This window comes from Pseudochaenichthys georgianus, chromosome 6 (assembly GCF_902827115.2).
Source record: "Pseudochaenichthys georgianus chromosome 6, fPseGeo1.2, whole genome shotgun sequence".
Taxonomy (NCBI): Eukaryota; Metazoa; Chordata; class Actinopteri; order Perciformes; family Channichthyidae; genus Pseudochaenichthys; species Pseudochaenichthys georgianus.
This window is the reverse complement of record NC_047508.1, coordinates 18,690,392-18,713,228: the sequence shown is the minus strand read 5'-3', so window position 1 is coordinate 18,713,228 and position 22,837 is coordinate 18,690,392. Positions and strand designations below refer to the sequence as shown.

Sequence of the window (22,837 nt, the reverse complement as noted above, 5' to 3'; positions counted from 1 at the left end):
GACCACTTTTTTTTAGAGGTAATATTTTCACTGCCCTTGATCAAATATTAATTCTTATCATTGCCATTGATAGGAGACATCCTGAATTATAGGTGTGTGCTTTCATTTTACTATGTGTAATTTCTCCTTGCTTAGAGGACAGCATAACTAAAAAAATGGATCAATTTACCCCACTCTCCCCTACTCTCGTCAACCTTTTTGACATTTAGGGTTAATTAAAAGCAGGATTACAAATACAGATGGGACTAACCCTTATACAGAGTGTAATGATATTCAATAAGGAGCACTATTGCCCCCTGTGGACGTTTAATTCCAAAGCTGTATGGCTCCACAACCTCAATGTAAGTCTAAGCCGAGCTGGTGAAACAGTATAGAGAAGGCGAAAGTATGTCATGAGGGGATGTGATGGAGAAAAGTGTTTACCTCAGGCCCCCTTTACATGAGCAGAATATTGTTTATCAACCTTAAAGCAAGCAAAGAATGAGAAAACAAATGTATGCAGGGTAGAAAAGGCATGAAAATCTAAAGCAGGAGCTGGCTGCCAAACTGAGATCAGAGAGAAAATATCAAGCTCGAATCTCAATTTCCCTTCCTGAAAATGTATGGTGTGTAAAATCTGCTGATAGTCCTGGCTGTCTGTACTATGACAATCACTAACTAGATGTTGTTCTCTCTCTGTAACACCAACCTGGCAGTGTAGTGATGAAAAATGCAAAGCAGGGGGAGAATACATCTGTACGCACAACAGAAACTCAATTCTGTGATGATGAGCAGTCTTTTATTGAGCTTTGAAAAGGCAGATTAGACATCAGCTATTGATTACAGTTTGCCAGTTTTAACCCGTCCTTTCATACTGATGAATGAGTCACATGTCTGAAGAGAATGCTCAGCATGGCCATGCGGATGTAAGACCACTGATTATTGACTGGATCATCCTTTAATAAACAAGACAGTGAGGATGCTTACTGACCATAAGGTGTCAATAGCTTGTGAACATGACACAAGGCTTTATAAGAGCCTATAATAATGATGAGTAAAAACAAAGGACCATGTTGCGCTTAACAATGATAAGCTTCTTAATCAGTGTGGATTTTCTTGGCAGGCTGTGGATGAGACTAGAAGAACGTCCTGCAGGAGAAGAAAGAAGAATTAATTAACAACATGTGAGATAAGAATGCACCAAAAGCTTATTTTTACATTTCTCCTAATTTGATTGCTTTAGTCACTGCACATAAACACAACACCAACGCACATGCAGGAATCAAAACTGCAACAACTGCTTCCTTTAAAACGTTATCATAACCCTGGGAACATATAGATGTTTGCTGTAGGAATCCTCGCTACAGCATGACCCGGTGTCACTGAGTGTCTATGTATGTCACAACATGTAACAGTCCAGGGAGCAACATCAATCAGAACAACTGCTGAAGGCTGGCAGGAGTCCGGCTTTAAAGAGTGGCCATGACCTGATGACAAAGGACAATACCGCAGAGATCACAAATGTACATTTGAGATATATGCGGCTCACTGGGTCAGATATTTGGCAGATATATAGTGGGATGGGTCAACGATCGCATTAGTTGTAACTGTCTTCACTTGAATAGCATGTCTTTATCATTCTAAAGCACATTCTTCAGCAATAAAGGAACACGCCTCGAGACATTTTTCGTATATAGAAAAATTGCATAGGCTGTAGATATTCACTCTCACGCTGACCTTTCTTGGAAATGTCCATACTGTAAAAGCAATACATTCTGTAAATATCACAGTTTGACAAAAGGTGGGAAACAAATCCCAAAATAGTCTGCTTTTTTTGTTCTGATCGACAGGGAGACTGTCACATGTGATTTCGAAAAAAAAGAGTGGGGCCAAACAAAACAATGCCACACCAAACTTCCTCTCTGAGACGTGCAGTGAAGAGGAATCTTTGAAGACTACGTTGTTTACCGGGAGGTGAGGGAGGGCTAGTGCTGAACGAGGTAGCCGTGTCTGTACAGTGTTGCACTGCCTTCAAACACCTTTCTGTTCACAGTGGGACTGACTGATGCTGACTTAGGGCTGCATACACATTCAAAAACACACAGACACAAAGCCACACTGTCATACAGTACACGTAAACTACTGGGCCAGTTTCATTAGATTATGGCCTTAATCTCAAAGTGGCACTCTGCCAGAGGGTCCGCCAAAGGTTTTAAAAATTATTCAGTTTAAATGACGACTTTTTTTCCCCACCATAGTCATAGCTTAACAGTAATGTTTAATAACAATATATAATACATAAACAAATGTTTTAATCTATAATAGTTCACAGATTACTTTAATTACATCTACAACTTTAATATCTGTAAATATGCTGATTACATGTCCAATATGTTACTAATAAATGTGTCTTCTGTTATTCTTAAACATAGGGTAAATAAAGCTATAAAAGTGTGAGCATTTTTTTTCAAATATTTCCAATAATGCATGAGGGTGTCCTGGTTATCTGCTCTATGTTTTGAGAGGGCCTTCGCTAAAGAAAAAACTATTGAGAAACCTCTGGCCTTAAATGATCACACAAATGCCCCAGATTTAGATTTGAATAATTGTATAAAAGATCCACAAAAACAAATTAATACACAATGCACATACATGTTTGTGAATAAATAATGATCAGGAATGCTTACACTTCATCTTCATAATCTTTCGGAGGGGAGACGGTGATCACAACATCGATCCAGTCCTAAAGGTAAAAACAGCTTTTAACTTTGATTTTCCACTTGAGTGAATATAAATAAAATGTTATAAATGTAAAAAAAAAGTGTGACAACAACATACACAAACAATCAATCAATGTACAATCAATACTGATGTTGCTACTGTGGTTAACATAAATAATCCTTTGAATGGAAGTACGACACGTCATTTTCCTTTAATCCGAGTCATACCCCTCCACTGTTCCAGGCTCGTGCCAAAGCGTTTTGTCCCTCGGTCAATGTCGCATCAAGCAGGATCTTCCCATTCACAGCCATCAGGTCATCTCCGGGCACTACGCCACCTACAAGCAGACACATCAGAGAAGGCTCACTGCCAGACATAATAATAATGAGTTCCATTTATAAAGCACTTCATATTTGAATGCAAATCCCGAAGTGCTACAAGTAGTGAGCATGAACAGTATAAATAAACATTACACAACACGGTAGAATTAATTAAAAAGCAATACAAAAATAAAAATAAAAGGGTGATAAAAATGTCTAGGCAAAGGCTCTTTTGAAGAGATGGGTTTTGAGGCCTTTTTTAAAAGCCTCCACGGTCTGTGGTGCTCTCATTTGGTCGGGGAGAGCATTCCACAGGCTGGGAGCAGCCGAGCAGAAGGCCCGGTCTCCCATAGTACGGAGCTTAGTCCTGGGGGGTTTGAGGAAATTGGAGTTGCTGGAACGGGTGGTCCGCAAGGAGGCATGGGGGGTGAGGAGTTCCTTGAGGTAGGGAGGGGCAGTTCCATGGACACACTGGTGGGTGAGGACGGAGACCTTGAATTCGATCCTCAGTTCCACGGGTAGCCAGTGTAGTGCTTTAAGGATGGGGGTGATGTGATCATATTTGCGCACCCTCATCAGGATCCTAGCAGCGCTGTTCTGAATGTATTGGAGCTTCTGGATGCTTTTGTTAGGGATCCCGATGAGGAGTGCATTGCAGTAGTCCAGCCTGGAGGAGACAAAGGCATGGACCAGCTTTTCGGCATCAGACAGAGTGAGTGTGGGGCGGAGTTTGGCGATGTTCCTGAGGTGGTAAAAGGAGTTCTTGCACAGCTGTTTAATGTGGGCCTCAAAGGTCAGATGGGCGTCCATTTTCACACCCAGGTTGGTGACTATTGAGGAGAGGGTAATGTCCTGGCCGGAGAAGGTGATGGTGGTGGTGGTGGTGGATGACCGAACCTGGTGTGGGGTGCCAACTATAATGGCTTCGGTCTTGGAGCTGTTGAGTTTCAGGAAGTTTTGCTTCATCCACGCCTGTATCTCCTCCAGGCAGGCAGTGAGTGTGGGTGAAGGCAGGGCTGCAGAGGAGGTAGGGTTGATCCTGAGGTACAGTTGGGTGTCATCAGCGTAACAATGGAATGATACTCCATGTCGGCTGATGATAGAGCCAAGGGGGAGCATGTAGAGTGTGAAGAGGGTGGGGCCGAGAACTGATCCTTGAGGGACACCACAGGTGATGTTGTGGGTACCCGACTCTGCCTCGCCCAAAGAGACGTACTCTGTTCTCCCGGTGAGGTATGATCTTAACCAGTCAAGGGGAGAGTCAGAGAGTCCGATGGTGGAGTGCAGACGATGGAGGAGGATGCCGTGATCGACGGTGTCGAAAGCTGCAGTGAGATCGAGGAGGATGAGGAGAGAGGGAGAGCCAGCATCAGCCGTCATCAGCAGGTCGTTGGTGACCCTGACCAGGGCAGTTTCTGTGCTGTGGCCTGAGCGGAAACCAGACTGGAACTTCTCAAATAAGTTGTTGGAGTTTAGGTGGTCCTGGAGCTGAGCAGCAACTAGTTTTTCCAGCACTTTAGATAGTGTTTCATTCATGACAAACTGAGTGGGAAGCTGCTGCAGAGATTACCAGCCTGCGTGAAGACTATCAAAGGGAAACATCATCCAGCAGCAACCAGTGTCAATCCATGTTTCAAATGCTTTCAATAAAAAATACATTTGCTTTTTTGTAATGTCCATGGATCTAAATTTAACATAGATTTTTCAGTGAGTTAATATTTAAAACAAAAAATGAACTAACCGTGCTTGTCAGCAGCGCCACCTTCATACACAGCGGATATCACTAACTTTCCCAAAGGCGAGTCTGCACCTCCCTCCAGAGCAATGTCAAGATGTCCAGTCTTGAAAACAATCAACAACAACACCATCCTCATGTTTTAAAATATTGAACATAAAGAAATATGTGAGATTTATTACATTACAGTGAGGTAGAAGATGTACCTTTTTTATTCTTAGACGTCTTACATCTCGCCCGTCTATCTGATCCTGGGAGAACTAGAACCAAGAGAAGGATTAGGGAAGTTGAAGCCAAAATAAAGAATGCTGTTGCACTATCTAAATATATCCGTATGGCAATGCTTAGCAAACAAATTAAATTAAAATGCTCCTCTATTAACCATGAAGGATATAACTTATGAAGATCTCTACAATAGTTTGCTTTAGGAACGATGTTTATGTTTCTTTCATGGAAACAAACTCCTTATCTATTAAACCATAACAAAATAAAAAATAACTCAGCTAAAACAAGCTAGCTTATTTAACTATCAATAAACCACAATTGATAACTAACTAACATCCGTTCTGATCCCGGCAAGTTTATGCCGTTATGTGTAATTATTTTTATTAATTTCATCGTAACTGTTGCAGTAACGCACTGTTTTGAACCATTTCTAGTCAGACATAATTCAAAATGGCTGCCATGCGTAGGCCTATAGCACACACACTTTGTAACCTAAAGAAACTTTAGCACAGCAGGTAATGCATCCTAGCAGACACAGAAAGTTGAGATTGATACTAAGCAGAAGGTAAAATCTGTTAGCTAAGTACGTCTTTCATTTGAAATGCATACAATACCATTGAGTAGGGATCAAAATCTTCCTCGTATTTCTGAAATCCCTGAAAGATAATCAATTAAAAACACATCAACAGGTGGGTAACAAGCGACACAATGAAAGGAGAATGTCAAGGAAATCTTGGTGAATATCAGTTGCTGACCATCTCATTGAATGAAGTGCTCAGATTTCCTTTGACAACCAATTCTATGTAAACATTTTAATATCACCCTGAATAAACAGAAACCATGGAAACACTCAGGGACATTAAATCAAAAAGCACAGTGGCTCTCGAAGCCTCACACTTTAATTCAATGATGACCGACAAATTAATTAAACGCACACACAGAAAATCCTTTCTAACAGAGTTGGCGACTATTTAATTGTAAAGGTAGGAAACTGGACAAAGCCAGAGCCATTTTTCTCCCTGCAGAATAAACGAATGTTAATCTAACTCTTAATTTCCTGTTGTTTTGCTCGAACATTCAACACTGGTCTGTTTCTTTTATAGGTTTTGATTTGTTGTGGCTGGAGTCAGCAGTTGAAATCAGCCAAAACAAACTAAGTGATGTGGTTTTCCAAACAATAAATATAGTCACTTAAAAAGAAAACCTCATCACTTTCATAATGCTCACGTAACCAACCAAAACAGATCAGAAGTCAGTACATGAGGAACAAACCATCTGTTGCCAGTAAACATTAAAGCCAATAACTGCAGTACCACTGACATAAATTCATGTCACTATAGTATTCTCCAAATCAATAGAAACCCTCACGTGCACAATTTACCCCGCAGTAATGCATCCAAGGAGAATGAGGACAACATAGGAAGGAAGAGCCAAGACAGGCAATAATGAGAAAACGTTATGTGTGAGCACGGACAAACCAATGCAGAAAGAACTCAGAACACGCACTCAATCAACAGATGGTTATGGATTACTTGTCGTTTGCTGTTGGATTTAAAAGACGAGTTGAAAGGCACCATCCGTTTCAGCATTTCCTGAGGCTGAAACACAAGACCGCGACATAACGTTTAGCGAACGAATGAAAACAAACCCTGACTTCTCCGCTGTTGTCAATGTTTTTACTGTCCTCAGATTGAAAGTTTTAAGTGTATACATTCTTGAATTATTGCAAAAAGGTCAGTGACATTGACTTGTTGATACCAAATCGTAATCAGTTAATCCTAAAATGTAAGTGGATGTCTGGGCGAAATTTGATGAATTTCTCTTCAGGGGTTCCGGACATACTGCTTTCATGAGAATGGGACGTAGGGGACAGGAAGAAAGCCTCGACTCCTTCCACTGCTACTCCCATGGGAGGCCTAGTAATATAAACTACCATGAACCGTATCCTAAACTTAATTGGCCCTTTTCTCCATACTGCTCCACCCTGAGTATTGGGTAATATACTGCACAAAACGTATCTTTGGGTTCAATATTAACGATTCAACTTAAATAAAACATGTAAACCTGCTTTTAAAGGCAGCAGTATAGTGGGCTGCAGCAGTGTACTCTACTGTAGCTACTAGGGGAAAACACGTGAGGGGAAAGTGAGTGATTTATGGCTCCTTCTCCCTCAGTCAAGGTGCCTCTCAGCGGGACGTTTCACCTCCAGCTGCAGAGGAGCTTCTGAACTGATGGTAGAATTGTGTAGTTTATCTTTTCAGGTGTATAAATGCCAGCACAGTACTGAAAAGTGTTCCTCCGAAATAAAAGCAGTCCTTTGGAGATATTTGACATGAAATGGCTCCCCTGTGGGATGTGACAATGACAGATTGGGAACAGCTGGAGTCTGGAAGATGCAATAGGACTCGCTACAGAGGCGGAGAATAATCTCGCACACAGTTGAGGGCACGCTGTGTCAGATGTCTGACTGTTTAATTAACTTATTACACTGAATGAGAGAAGATTTGAGTGTGTGGTGTGTTTCCTACCAGGGCCTCTGAACGGAGCGTAGGTCTGAGAGGGTCTGCTCTCTGGGTCTGGGACTGCGGCAGCATGACGGGTTTAGACATGACAGGGGTCATCTGACGCCTCTGATTTGGGGGACTAGGAGCTAGTTGCTAATGGGGAAAGACCACGTTTTCATGGAACAGCTGAGTTTATGTTGATTCAAACATTGTGTTCATTCAGTACGTCCTTTGAAAACAAAAGCATCTGGTTTGGCTAGGATTTGACAAACGCATAAAGCTGAGTTGTCCTACAAATTGATTTATTTACAGAAAGACACTCACCAAGGGGGTGCTTGCACCGGAAACACGACTGGCATGAGAGGTATTTCTCATTATCTGAACCACAGTAAAATAAGAGCAATCATGAATCCCCCTGACACATAGAGAGCATGGCTGGAATATCAGTGCAACACATTCACACACACACAAGCTGCACTTCACGCTCTTCCCACTTAAACAATCCACTCAGCTATAAGGCACACACCTATACCAATTCAAATCAATGCCTTCGCAGTTCAGTCCTGCTCTTCCTTATATCGCCCTCTCTTCCTGCATAAAACATCCCAATAAATAAAACAAGACATGCATGCACACACCCTTAAGCATTCAAGAGAATTGAGCTTTGCAGCCTTGAAAATGCATCTATGCATTTTCATAGGTGAAAAACAATCCATGACAATAATACATATCACAGCACATCCCTCACATGAGGGTCTCCAACCTTTGGACTGGAGGGGTAGGACATCTCACTGGTGTTGGACGAGTACATCCCCCCTCTTGGGAGATAGCCGCCTGACTCCCACTCACTCCTTTGCCCCGGAGGACTGGGGGGGTGTTGTTGGTGATGCTGCCGGTACCCGCCGAGGGTTCCCACTCTATCTCCTGAGTGTTGTGGTGGTGGCGGCGGAGGGGGGGGAGGCGGGGGCGGGGGTGGAGGAGGGGGGGTGCGGGGGGTGAGGCCGTGGAGCCGGCTGTGGGGAGGACGGAGGCCTCGACGACTGAGGATATTGGGAGGAAGGCGGGCGAGGGTGTTGGGGAGGCAGAGATTGTGGGTGAGGCCTTCGTCCTTTGTTGGGTAAAGTAGACGGAGCAGAGGGAGGTTTTCTGGCGCTGGGTGGGGAGGGAGGGCGTCGCTGTGGGGATGCTCGAGAGGACGGAGGGGAGTAGTTGTGTATTGTGGGGTTCAGCTTGGGTAAGGGTGGAGGGAGAGGCAAGGGAGGGGGAGGGTAGCTGGTGCTGGGCTGGGTGGGGGCCAGTCTCTTCAGAGGACCCCTCAGGCTCTGATCCACGTCATCCAGGTTAATGTCATCCAGATCAGTGGTGGCCAGGTGGAGGCCGCCAGGGAAGCGCTTCACTCGGGGCGCCACAACTGGGGAGCGCGGGGGGGAGAGCTTGAAGTCAAAATGAAAAATGGTTCACGTGTTAATTCTCCTGTTGAGAATATACGCCTCGGGAGGAAGACACACATCCATACATTCCCTCCTGCAGATCAGTGTCTCATTCTTCTTTTATTACCTGTGCCCAGGAGCTTATGTCTCTAGTTTGCTTGTTTGTTCATCAGCAGGATTGAGGTAAAGCTACTTTAGAATCCATTCCATTTGGAGCAATTCCAACCAGAAGTGGACAAACGCATATTTTGTTCACCTCTGGAAAAGATCGGCTCTACTTTTGAATCGGCATGTGGTCATGTTACTACAAATGCTCTGCGGAAACATAATGAAGACCATTTGAGCAAAACATGGTCCACACTATGTACAATATAAAACATGGGAGTGGATTGATAAGAGTGTGGTAATTTTTTGTGTAATTTCACAATTCACACTGCAGTCATATTTTACTTCTCTCTTTTACTTCACTTCAGATTTCACTTGCTGGAAAATAAATTAAGTTTTGAGGTACTAGCAGGTGAAAAATGATTCGTCCAACTCTACATACAAAAAATAAGTGTGAAGCAGGGACTCAGTGGTGTAAAGGGCCTCCTTTTCCTGTCATTTCACTCATCGGAAAAGTCAACGGTAATGGCAGAAAGGTGTTCCCTTAATACTAGTATCAATGCTATGCTGAGAGCCCTATCAAAGAAAGGAGAACGAATGGGATTAAGCAGTCTATGGAAAAGCCAAACACAATAGCTCCGAGTGCAGACAGGTTTTGACAGTCTCACTCTGTACCTCTGGGGATTCATTCTCCACGCAGGATATCTGCTCCAGCCGAGTCTGGCAGAGACGCTCCACCCAGTGTTGCACTTTCTCCGACTCCTCCAGGTCTTCTCTCTCCGTCTCTGAGACCTGAGGCAGCGTCAGAATATAGCAGCGTTGTTGAGTGAGAGACTTTGTGGTTACTTTTAGATCAAACCAAAACTTGAAACTCTGAAAGTTGCGATGAAGTACATTTGAAATATCAGTTGTTTATTATCGCTTTGGTAAGCCCCTCTTTTTGTACCTCCTGAACCAGCCGATTGATCTTCAGCTGCTTCTCTCGTTCATGCATCTCTTCCTTCTCCTTGGCGAGTTTCAGCTCAAACTCCATCTCCTTCTTGTTCTTTCTCAGCTCCTGCAGCGTGTCCGTGTTGGACACCTTTTTCTTTTTCTTCTTCTTCTCTCCTTTCTATCATCAGGTAGTCAAAATAGTCAACTAGAAGCAGACAAAACTGCAACTCCAAACCAGGCAGCATGACATGAAGAAATACATATTGAGACCACGCTGTGATGACCAATAAAAAGCCCAGTACACACCATGACGTTTTCTAAATATTTCTTAGAACAAAAAGGGCTTGAATATGCAACAACATCTTAGTCCGGATGACACAACAACCTTTCATATTTCCTTTGTAGCCACACCACACTGAACTCAGTACCTTGTGGAGTGAAGGCAGTTTTCCCTCATACCGATAAAACCAGCCGAATGCTAAGGGTGGAGATGAAAACAGGTCACTCTCACAGATTTGTTAAACTTGTCCAAGGTTAGAACCAATTCTTAGCCAACTCTATAGAAACATAACACCAGAGAACCAAACCACAGCACTCAAAGAAATGAATGAGAGAAGCAGCTTCAATCTGCTCCATTCAGGCACTCTGAACAACACCCAAAAACACTCCGTTTTTTTAAGAAAGGCAGCATTCAACTGCTAAAACCTTTGTATCCTTCAGCAGCATCTAACAAGAGAATGCTACTTAAAGGACACTGAAACCACAACTCTCCAATTTTACATGTTGGTTGTCAAAGGAAATCTTGCACTTCTCTGTGTGTACAAACATCCTCCCACGCCAGCTGTGACAATGGCAGCTGAGGCTCCGGACTCACTTGTTCTTCCTCGTTGTCTTCCTCTGTGAGGGAGCTGGCTGCGTCAGCTTACCGGAGAGTATGTGAAAAGCAGCACAGCACACAGAGGCGACAGGAAGAGACACAGAGAGCGTGCAAAAGAGAGGAGGGGATATAAGGTGAAACCCAGGCAAGAGCAACGTCTAAAACTCTATCGTGTCAGAGAAAATGTAAATATATAGGTTCAGGAGAATTCATGCATTTCACGACAGATCTGGCCTTACGTGAACTCTTGGATTTGGCGTTTTTTAACTCAGGTGGGGCTGGGGGCGGGCTCTTAGGGCTCTTGGGCCTGTCTTTGGCTCCCCAGTCCTCGTCCCACTCTCTGTTGTGCTTCTTCTCCCCAGCCTCAATCCTGCAGAGGACAACAAAACACGTGAGAGATGTTTTTTTACCAGCCAAAATAATACTGAATTGGCACTTTTATCGAACGATAAATCAGCTGTTTACTTCTCCATCTCTTTTTGATAGCGATCCTCTTCCTCTGCGGCTTTCTGATTGATCTCCATCTTTCTCCTGTTAAACACACGATACATATACAAAATAAAACTGCTGTACCACAGGCTTTCAACATAAAATATCACTTTAATATTTAAGACATTGCTTGATCAAAGCACTGACAACACTGCGAGGATATAAATCTATGTAGCGATGTAGCAGGCGAGCAATATAAAATGACCCGTTTACTTTCTTCGCACATGATTTATGTAGGTGGGTGTTTGTGAAGCACATGCCTAGTTGACAGGGAAATGACATGTGTTCCCATATGTAGAGTACTCTGTTTCTTTGTTGTGTTGTGGTGTAGGGAAGTTAAGTAATGCTCTTGGGTGATTTCAGTCTCATATTGTCGCATGTTAGTATTCCCCAAGTTAAGTACAAAAGCTGAGCCTTCCAGCTGAAAGTGGATTTTTGTATTGAGCTGTATCAACATGTCAGCCAACTGCCCAAGAAACAACACTCGTACTCAGTCCATTTTTTCTTCTGTTCAAGTTTTGTACTGCTTTTCATACAGGAAAACAAAAGTAATTGGTTGAGCAGCCAAGGTTGAAGCTACTTCAATCGCAACGCTACTTTGGATTATGAACTGTAAGGAAATGTGTATGTGTGAGAAAGATCAGTCATTCGTTGGTTTTAAATAATAATAATAATAATAATAATAATAATAACTTAAAAGTATATCGCGCCTTTCATCAACCCAAGGTCGCTTAACAAAGAAACATATAAGGACAAAACATAAAATAAATGGAAGTGTTACATTGCAGGGGGGGAAGAGTGAGTTAATGTTAATGTTGGATAAGCAGGGAGGGAGTTCCAGAGGGTGGGGGCAGCGACACCGAAGGCACGGTCCCCGGAGGTGCGGAGGCGTGAATGGGGAATGGAGAGCAGGCCGGAGTCTGAGGATCGAAGGGTGCGGGACGGGATGTATGGGTGGAGGAGATCTGTGAGGTACTGAGGGGAGACGGCATGGAGGGACTTGTAGGTGACGAGGGACTTGACCGGGAGCCAGGGAGGTTGAAGGGAGTGGGGGTGATGTGCTGCCAGGGCTTGGTGCGTGTGAGAACCCTGGCAGCTGAGTTCTGGATGTACTGGAGCCTGTCCAGGATTTTGCTGGGAACCCCGGATAGGAGTCTGTTGCAATAGTCCAGGCGGGAGCTAATGAAACAGTGAATGAGCTTCTCTGCAACAGAGTCGGAGAGTGATGGCCTGAGTCTGGATATGTTTCTGAGGTGGAAAAAGCCCGAGCAGCGCTTTGGGGGCCACAACCATGAGCTCAGTTTTAAATAGAAATTCTAACTTAGACACTTTATAAATGACAATTCATAAAGGGTTATCTTATCTTGTTTGTGTGATAATTCCTTTTTTAAAACTAAATAAGTGTATATTGCACTACCTTAACTTGTTGGACTTTTATCTATATAAGACTTGGATACTGGCATTATTCTTCAATATACAACAATAACACAATAAAACATTTCAAGATGATTTCTCTCTGTGTGGTCCACTCACTGCCTCTCCTTCTCCTGCTGCTCTTTAATGATTTTGTTAGTCTCCAGGGCTACTCTCTTCTGGTGCATCAGCTCCTGTCGGTCCACCTCCCTGCGGGACTCCTCCGCCAGACGCTCCTCATCGGTCATGAACAGCTCCTTGCCCTGAGGGGGAGAGAGGCGATGATAAGGGACACACACCGTGCACGGCAGGGACCCACAAATACTCCCAATAGTGTATTATTCTTAAATGGTCCATTCTTCAACGTGGGTACTTTTGGGGTAATTTTTGAACTTTCCTCAATAACAAAAGTAGGACTTGTGTAGTTATTCAACACTGTACGTTTCTACTTTAATCCAAATACAAGATCTGAGTAGTTCTTCTAATAGAGATGATAACGGTGTATACATGCTAAAATATATAGGGAACACAATAGAAACACTATGCTACATACATTCATGCTATATATGAACTTTGAAATATTGACTTAAAATGCAAATAAAGAAATGCATTGGACAGGCATCAAGAGAAACGGGAGATGAGAGGGGACAGTTTGTCACAGTTACAGTGGCCCGGGGCAACAACCTGCCGTGTGACTCCACTGATGATAGATGTTTCTCCTGGAGACAGACAGGCTGAGGCACACACTGGGTAAAGAGATGTTTATGTTTATGTATCCTAAGCGTATTCACTCAGATGTTACCTGCAACTCTTTTTCTTTCTTATCTACTGTAGGAGCCAATTAACACTGTGGGTATAAAGGTAGGAACCTATGTTTGTGGTTAGAGGTTCCGCCGGAAGGCCATACCGTTTGTGACCACACACGGACTACACACGGAGAACACACACACACACACACGGACTACACACACAAACACGGGATTACAAACATTTGCAAAAGGTATTGTGTGAACCGTAATATCGTGTATGGTGAATGATAGAAAGAAGCAAGTTAAATGGAAACCAGTGAAAAGGAAATAAATGGACTGTATCGAACTGGAAACTTTGTATCGGACTTTTATTCAGCAGCTAACTTTGTGTGCATCAATTACGCCAACTTAGCGGATCCTCAGAGGCTTAAAGCGTTAGCTTAGCCTCTACAATACATCTACAAATGATTCTCTGATCCCAAACACTATTTACACAGCAAGCCATATTATATACCAAGGTTTCTGCAGGTTTGAAGACCTTGTATTTCCTTTTAAAACCATATAGAGTATGTTTATTTAGCAATCACACTGGCAGAAGTCTGAAAGAAAATAAGTCATAGAAGTACTTTAAGTATGTGGCATTGTTGACATAAAGCAAAGTAATTATAACGTTTAACTCTAGCTAAATCTGAAACCTTTTTTTATATTGTAGCTTTTATTGTTTTCAACCAAAAAACAAGACCTTGGCAAACTTTAATCTTAATGAAGCTGTTAGGATAGCAAGACAGTCACCATGGGTGTGCTGAAAAAGTTTGACCGTGGTGGAAAACCTTCATTTTGTTAGTTTCTCCGCCGAATAATATACCCATTTTGAAGACCCTAGATCAGGGATGGGCAACTTTGATGGTGGTGGGGGCCACATAATTGATGTACTGGCCACCAGGGGGCCGCAGATTCACTTGGAACACACACACACACACACAAAAATGCCATGTGTTGTATGTAATTATTAACAAATATACTAAGTCTGACATCTTCATTGACATTTTACAATCAAAGGGAACATCCCCAAAAAATGGGAACATCTCTAATAAGCTCACTAAACAAATATCAGTTCACAGACATTTTATTTCATTTTTACAAGTGGCATGTTTGTATTGAACAGGTTATTAAACAGCGGAATAAAACTATTTTTAAACTATTGGAAAGCACGGAAAATGTGTGTGTATTGAGATTAACCATTAGATGACATACACATGAAGTCATGAACACTAACCCAGACATTAGTTGTCTAACTTGAACCTAAAACACTTGTAGCCTGTCTCTGCATTCCCCTTATTCCACAATAAGGGGAATGTCAACACAGACACCTGTCAGCCCGCACTCTGCTGTTCCTCAGCGCCGCTCCCCCTCCCTCCCGCTGACATTATGAATGAAAAGCGTAGTAATCATAGATAACACGGCAGGGTCCGTGACAGTTTGTTTGATTTCAAATAAACAAAGTCTTGGTTTTAAGAATATTAAACTTGTTTCGCAAAATTCAGATGATAAATACAAATGTTAAGCTTGTAAAGGCATAATTACAAGAGGCAACTTAACGTCACAGCAGGCATAACAACAGACGGTGTTTCTTGTGAGGGTTTCCCCGGGAAACAAACACAATACACACAAATGCGTCACAGATTATTTCGCGGTATTTGAAATCATGTACGCAGCTCGCGACGTAACTAGGAGTCTAGTGGACGGTATCAGTACTACAAGTAAAAAAAAGAAATTTGCCCATCCCTACCCTAGATTATTCGCAGCTAATGCAACAGAAGAGCATACTTTTTATCATTTAACACTATTTTAATCATTTTTAAGCCTACATTTTACAGTATTTTATGTAAAACTAATAAAGGATCTGTGAAAACCCTGATATACATATTTTAGTTTTTACCACTTCAGTATGTCACCATTGTAATTTGACTTGTATTTCCGTGGTGTCGCATTGAGAATGAATTTAGCAATACTCACAGAGGTTTGAGTCGAGCTTCAAAAGACCACAAAGTATTGATTCCTCTAAAATGTCTCATTATTTCTTTACAGAGCATTAAGCAGTTCGAGTGTACTTACAGCTCCCGTCAGAATAGTAATGGTCAGACTGCGGCTGCTCTTCAGGGCTCTCACAGCCTGCGGACATAATAACAGAAACAAGGTTTGAGGTTATATTTGATGAATAAAATGAAGGGTTTACATTGACAGTCTCAGAGAAATGCATGGCCTGTGTGAAGTATGTGTAATCTAAAATGTATCCGGGTGTGAAATGATCTCAGACTTGTGGTAAATCCTGCAGGCTTTGTTTTCTCCTTTGCCAAATAACAAACAGCGCATGGAGGATGTTTTTTTGTTTTCTTTTGCAAAACCATTTTGGCTGGTTAAATACTAATTTGGCTCAATGAGCTGAAAAGTAGAACAAACATTGCGAGTGGCCCAGGCAGTTTAAACAGATGCACTCATTGGGTGCTTTGGATAAAAGGGACCAAATGTACCAAATAATATGTCACAATAACAACAACTTAGGACTCCAGCCGCCATTACTGCAAGTGGACTAAGTTAAGCACTATTTACCTCCTTGTGGTCCGCATTGGTGAAATCCACCCCGTTCACTTCCACAATCTGGTCTCCAACCTACATTTTGGGATGAGAGAGATCTTGTTTACAGCAGGCATGTATCTTAGTTTCATCGAGACGTTCTGGCTATTTTAAACAATCACCTCCAGTCCAACTTCTGCCGAAAGGGAGCCTGGCTTGACGTTACTGATGTAGATACCAGGTTTCTGGGTGGGACCAGTGGAGATGCTGATGCCCATCCCCTTGGTGCCCACCAGGCTGAGGAAGACCTTCTTCTCCTTGATTTCTTTGCCTCCAATGGACGCCAAGCCTGCAATGCTGTTTTTTTTCTCCTGTGGCAGAAATAAAAAGTCTGTGAGATGTCTGCAGTTGAGATACACATTTTGAAACTGAAATAAATAAATAGATCTGTCTCCTACCCCTGACTCAGATGCAAACTGGTCGACAAACTGCCACTTGAGAGGTTCCTCTGATGACCTGGAGAAAAAGAGAACAGATAAGAACAGAGATCTCCTACATCTCAGCTCTTTTGCCCACATTTCACCATTAAATCAGCAAAATTAGTATTAATATTGTATCCATTCTTTTATTTGTATTATTATTATTATGATTATTATTTCATTACGGATTTGTCAACTGTTATGTAGTTAATTTATGTATCTATACGTGTTCATTTTGTTATGCATGCTTCGTGAATAATTTCTTAAAATGCAAAGAAAAGAAAATAATAAATACAAATCTGCAAATGTAAACTATATTAACAGCAGGACTGCAGCTAATGATTTTATTTCATAGTAGATTAATCGGTGGATTATTTCTAGATTGATGTTGATCTATAAGAAAATATATCAGGAAAAAGTGAGTTTCTCAAAGTCAAAGTATTTTAATGTCATATTTTGTCCATCCCAAACCAAAGATATTCCGTTGAAGCTGATATAAAACCAAAGAAAACAGTAAATCGCAAAAAAATAAAAATAAATAAGGAACGGCAATTATTGTTAATTTAACCTATCAAACTATCGTTGCGGCTCTATTAAGAATATACATGTTTTTACCTTTTGACTGGGATCATCCCCACATCTGCACAAAAAAAAAAAAAGTAAAATGAATGAATGATGACTTTGGGGAAAAACATGACTCATATTGATGCACATGGAAAATGAGTTTTTGTGTTTGACGTACGCCTGACTTTGAGCGACACAATCTTCTTGGTCTTGATGAGGCTGATGACCTCCTCGTGGATACAGGAGGAGATGGAGTATCCATTGATGCGCACAATCTCATCACCAACCTATAAATCAACACAGGATGGGATATTATGAGTGACACCTTCACTCTCAATATATCAAGTTAAGTCAGAGATGAAGTTATTGGTTCTCCAACCATTTACATCCCTATCTGTTGCATATGCCAGCCACAAAATGACCGTTGGATCTGATCTGTGTCAACTATTTATATTAGATGTCTAACATAACTGAGCTTGGCATAATGTTACCACATATGTACACGTTGTTTTTATTCTGTCCTGTTGTTTCTATCCTGATTTATTTGTATCAATTAATTTGTATGGCTGTTTTAAGCAAAATCTACTTTAGGCAGGCCATTAAGCAGATTATGAAAGCATACAACAGCATATTGCAGTATTCTTTCAAATGATGCATCATTTAGTGTTCAAGTGTTTTTTCCCTTAACATTTTCACAAGATGGAGTAGTGATGCTGAAATGCTTTATTGACTGTATTTCAGTTTTGTATCCAGATGGTAGACGGCAGAATACCTAGGATGTAGTTAAAAAACGGATTGCAAGTCACAATATCTGACAGGTATTTTCTGGTCTCATCCAAATAAGTACTCTTTATTTTTATTTTATTGTATTTATTGTATTCAATGTCCATCTAGTTTAAACTGGACCAACATTGACAGCAAACTGTAAGAAATGTAAAACTTGGTGATTTACCCCACCTATTGGATTCTGGTATTATGACACGCGCCTCGGACACATAGGAATCATTACAATGTATTGTGTCTACTGAAACAACAGTGGGTAATGCTTTATAATATTCAAATGAATAAGTTTACTAATAAGGTGATATATAATATACTTACGAACATTTATGAAGCACAATATATGTGTTTACTTGAACTACAATCAGCATTTAGTGTTTTAGGAATATAACACATACAGAGTAACATAAAGGATGGGGAACACACAACAGTTAACACTCTCGTGCGTACCTGAAGGCCGACATTCCCAGCCTGACCGTCTTTGACAATCTGTGATATATAAAGACCGCTGCCAAACTCCAGCCCTCCTCGGACACTCAGACCCAGTCCATCACGATGTGTCCGATCCAATCTCACCTCTTTCAGCTTCCTGCACAGGAGAGAGGAAGAGATTAAACGGGATGTACGAGCCGGGTAAGATTTAGACAAGGAGAAAGAAGAATGGAACCAAGAACAACACAGAAGAAGTGGGGCCGCTCAGGGATATTATTGCATAGTCAGATCTTCTATATACGACGTATTATATTATGTACACATGAGTGTTACACACCACATTCACACCAGTACCAGTAGCAGGACACGAGTCTCTGCTTCACTCACCGTGACCTCTTCGGGGTCAGCAGGTCGTACTCCACCTGGTGTTTGAGGGGGATGAGAGGTCGGATGGCGTCAAACAACGGCAAGCGCTTCGGTTCGTTGATGACCAGCTTCAGGTCCCCCACCAACACTATCAAATCCATCGACCTGAGAGAGAAGAGGGGAATACATATGTCTTTAAGCATGTTCTTCATACGGAATGACTTCTACCTTCTGGAAAGATACAATAATAGGTCAAGCTAAGTGAACTTTTAGAACAAATATGATTTAGTATAAATGTAGTATTTACTAAAGTTGAAACAATTTACTTTTATTAAGTGAAATTAAAGGAGACTTTAGAATAAACTGAACCTGGGCTGGAGAAAAACCTAACAATATAATTTGATACAACACCTGATATTACACCAAAAACGTACTGTTGACTTTTCAAAGTTATTTGGTTGTTATATTTATTTGTGTGTTAATGTTAGTCTGTCAATTTATTCTGCATTCAAGAGACTGCTCTATAGCCTGAGGATTTCTTCACTCAAGAGCACTGAACGGTAAAGTTTTAGGTTCCCGAAGTTGCTCTTTAAGAGGCTTTTCAAACTTATGAATATGGATATCTATTGTTTTAATAATGCACATATAATACTTTAAATTGTCAGATTTGGAGACACTGAATGTAATAAAGACTAAAAGTATTAAAGGTGTCCCTAAAGAGTACTCCACTAATTCAACATATCACTCCTATTAAATTGTCAGACTTATGGTGGACAGTTTTTTAAATTAACTATTTAATATCAACAGAAGCTTCTTCCTTAACAAAACCTGGTGCCTACATTACCCACACTGCAACTTGAGAAGTTACATTTTGTTTGGGTATATTTTAAGCATAAGGAGCTCGCTAAGCTCACTTCTTTCTTCTTTTCTCACACCAAAACAACACTGACTCAAGTGTGGTCAATTCTAAATGCTGATGGAAGAAGGCAACACCATAATCCATATTTTACAACTCAAAAGCAACTAAAGCAGCAAATGAAAAGCTACTGTGTAAAATCTGTCCACCTGGCCTCCTCTTTAAATTATTAATAAGCGCCATTTCAGCCCTGTTTGGAGGATGAACATAAAAAGAGCTTTTGTGGATAACTGGCCAAGCTTATCGGAGCACAGTGGAAACTGATCATAGGCTTAACCGCTGGTGCCACAGAGCTCTGGCTCAGTACAAAGATTAATGGAAACCTAGACCTTTAGCCCCCCCCCCCCCCACTCCCTCCAGTGCACCCCCATCCCAGCCCTCTGAGGCCAGGCTGTTATCAGAAACCATGATGGAGCACAGAGTTTAACCTGGAGAGGTCTGTGTGCATCACAACAAGGCTGACATGATAAAGAGCTTTGGAAACTATACATAGAATAGAAAAGTTGTCGATGATCAGGTAGAGGTTAAACGGCAACAGAGAACAAGTTGAAATTATGAACAAATCTAGAATTTTATCTTAGATTATACTATCTTTTTTAAATGCCACATGAGTTCAACCAGCAACACTTTTGATCAGTTCTGCTTCAAAGTGTTAAGGACACAAAACTATCAAGCATTTCTTTCATAGAGGACTATATACCTGAAAATGAACAAAATGTGCATGTCAGAGACAAATCAACAAAGGAAATTCAACTTGTACCCAGGTCTACAGACAATTAAACCACTGGTACTCACTGGTGATACATGCGGAGGACATCATACAAGTAATCGTTCTCCGCTTCATTTTCAATCAGCAGCTCCACCTGCAAGAAAGGACACACATCTGGTGCCAATGTTCCTCTCACTGCTGAATCAAACACACATTGTACCTCTCTGCTGTGGTCCTGTCAACACCATAGGGGGGTGAGCCATCAGTGTGCGTGTGCGTGTGTGTGTGTGTGTGTGTGTGTGTGTGTGTGTGTGTGTGTGTGTGTGTGTGTGTGTGTGTGTGTGTGTGTGTGTGTGTGTGTGTGTGTGTGTGTGTGTGTGTGTGTGTGTGCGTGTGTGTGTGTGTGTGTGTGTGCAGGAGTCGTACAAACCTGATGGCGGCTCAGCTGCAACAGAATGGTTTTGAGGAAACGCTTTGGCCAATCACTGATATAACACATTTCACTTTAAGTCCTTCTAAATTGTTCCCAAACTACAAAATGCTCCTCAAACCCAACCTGAGGTGTTTTTCTTTTTTCTGAGCTGTGGTTCAAACTCAGGTTTGAGGATGATGAGACTCCTTGGACTGAAGCAGGTGTAATGGACAGCCCTACCCTAACTATCAAACGACTGGGAGAGAATAATGGCAGCACAGTGGAGGAGAGGCTGGAGGAGGAAGGTCAGCAGTGTCATCTTACATCTCTGACACAAACTGAGGTGAACATTCACACCACACACCACATCTTATGCCATACAGACTCTAACACAGATCTGCAAACAACGGATGTACACACGCACATTCAGTCACGTGTGTATAATGTTGGGGTTAAATGATTGGACTATAATGATAATAAATGTAGGACTGCACTATGTGGACCCTGCTGTGATGGTGTGTGTGTGTGTGTGTGTGTGTGTGTGTGTGTGTGTGTGTGTGTGTGTGTGTGTGTGTGTGTGTGTGTGTGTGTGTGTGTGTGTGTGTGTGTGTGTGTGTGTGTGTGTGTGTGTGTGTGTGTGTGTGTCACGTTTATGATAGTCATAAATATCTTCTGCTCAGGGCAGTGAGGCACAGCCGGCCACTCCTTCATGCAGACTTTGGCACCATAAACCAAGAAGGAAAGATATAATTGCTCAGTCACATACCAATTTTAAAAAGTGCACCATTCAGTTTGGAGCTTCAGATTGTTTTCACATAATGAAAAGGGGACTATGATAATGTCCTAAAAAGAAACAAAGCCCCATTGTGCCTTGTTAGTCCCTTAGCCTCTAATTACACTCATAAATTGTCCCATCTCTTCGCTCAGTTGCTCATCTCTGGCACGCTCTGCATTATCTAATGCTAATTTGCCCTTTGTGAAGCGCCTGTAATATGTGACACTGCCTGTCTGAGTGCAGCACAGATGGCTGTCCGAGGATCCCTACATACACTGAAGATATCATGTTTCCATTTTTTACTCATAGTTATCATTTCAAGGCTGTTCTGTGCCAACACCAACCACAAAAACATGGTATAAATTATGCTTGATTCATAAAGCCACACATTTAAATAGCATGTATTGTACCTTGGACCTCAGCTGTATGATGTTTACATCATCTTGAAGAGGCATAGACAGGTACATAAAGGATGTCCTTCTATATAGCTGTTTAGAACATGTAAGCTTTAAAGGAAAATAGATCCACTGAAGCCCATATTGTGTTCATAACTAATAAGAGATATGCCTTTAAGTACAATCCAACAAAACAGTTGCTGGGACTGTAAGATCCCTATGAAATTCGTCTAATAAACAACCCAAGGAAACCACTTATTGTGGTTGAATGAAAACACATGAATCTATGTGCAACTCTTATAGTGTTGTCTATTACTTTTCCTATGGGCTAAAATAGTTAATGATATGTTATATGTTCCCCAGGAGACACTCCCACACACAATATCAATTTTAGATTTGAGTTAGAAACATGCTTTTTGATTTGTTCTTCCAAAAGTAGCGTTTTAACAGAAACAATTTAAAGGATTTTAACTAAGTTTGTTTGTTTGTTTTCGTGATGCTTTCGGTCAGGCCCATAGGTCAGGCCTCACGTCTCAGAGAAAGAGACACCTGAGCCGGGTGAGGGGATAAACCAGCCGTAGAGGAGCTTTTGTTAGGTCAATTGAAGATCAAATAAAAGGATATATCCATCCGAGGAGAATAATGTTTCTCTCTTACCTTGTGCCGAAATTCCCGAGCAACTTTCCGCTCCATCGCAAAGAGACAGTGGCAAACAGAGCGACGTGAGATCCCAGTGAGTGAAGTTTGATAGGACTGGTGGTGAGTTCATCAAGCTAGCCGGAGGAAACCTAAAGCTTCCGGTTAAGATTTTCATAGTGAGACAACTATTAACGAGGAAAGAAAGTTGGGTTAAGGAATTCGACCAAGGTGAATATATATTTATTTTTAAACGTGGCTTAGCTTCTTTTTAAGAAGATGTCACAGATTTGCATATTTCTTATTCTCCACGTTTCCA

General features: G+C 41.6%; 1 protein-coding gene across 1 annotated transcript; it reads right to left on the bottom strand.

The window, feature by feature from the left end:
• Positions 1-777: 777 nt before the first annotated feature.
• ush1c (Usher syndrome 1C) lies at positions 778-22,630 on the bottom strand. The gene is made up of 20 exons (XM_034085478.2): positions 22,540-22,630; positions 20,387-20,454; positions 18,697-18,840; positions 18,328-18,466; positions 17,276-17,384; positions 17,149-17,173; positions 16,513-16,570; positions 16,237-16,425; positions 16,091-16,150; positions 15,596-15,652; positions 12,852-12,994; positions 11,295-11,360; positions 11,069-11,199; positions 10,827-10,873; positions 5,595-5,636; positions 4,962-5,015; positions 4,762-4,861; positions 2,928-3,037; positions 2,667-2,722; positions 778-1,128 (listed from the first exon to the last, which is right to left on the bottom strand). Exons 1-20 carry the CDS (start codon positions 22,573-22,575, stop codon positions 1,116-1,118), a joined length of 1,647 nt encoding a protein of 548 aa, XP_033941369.1. The 5' UTR covers positions 22,576-22,630; the 3' UTR covers positions 778-1,115.
• Between the last annotated feature and the right edge of the window lie 207 nt (positions 22,631-22,837).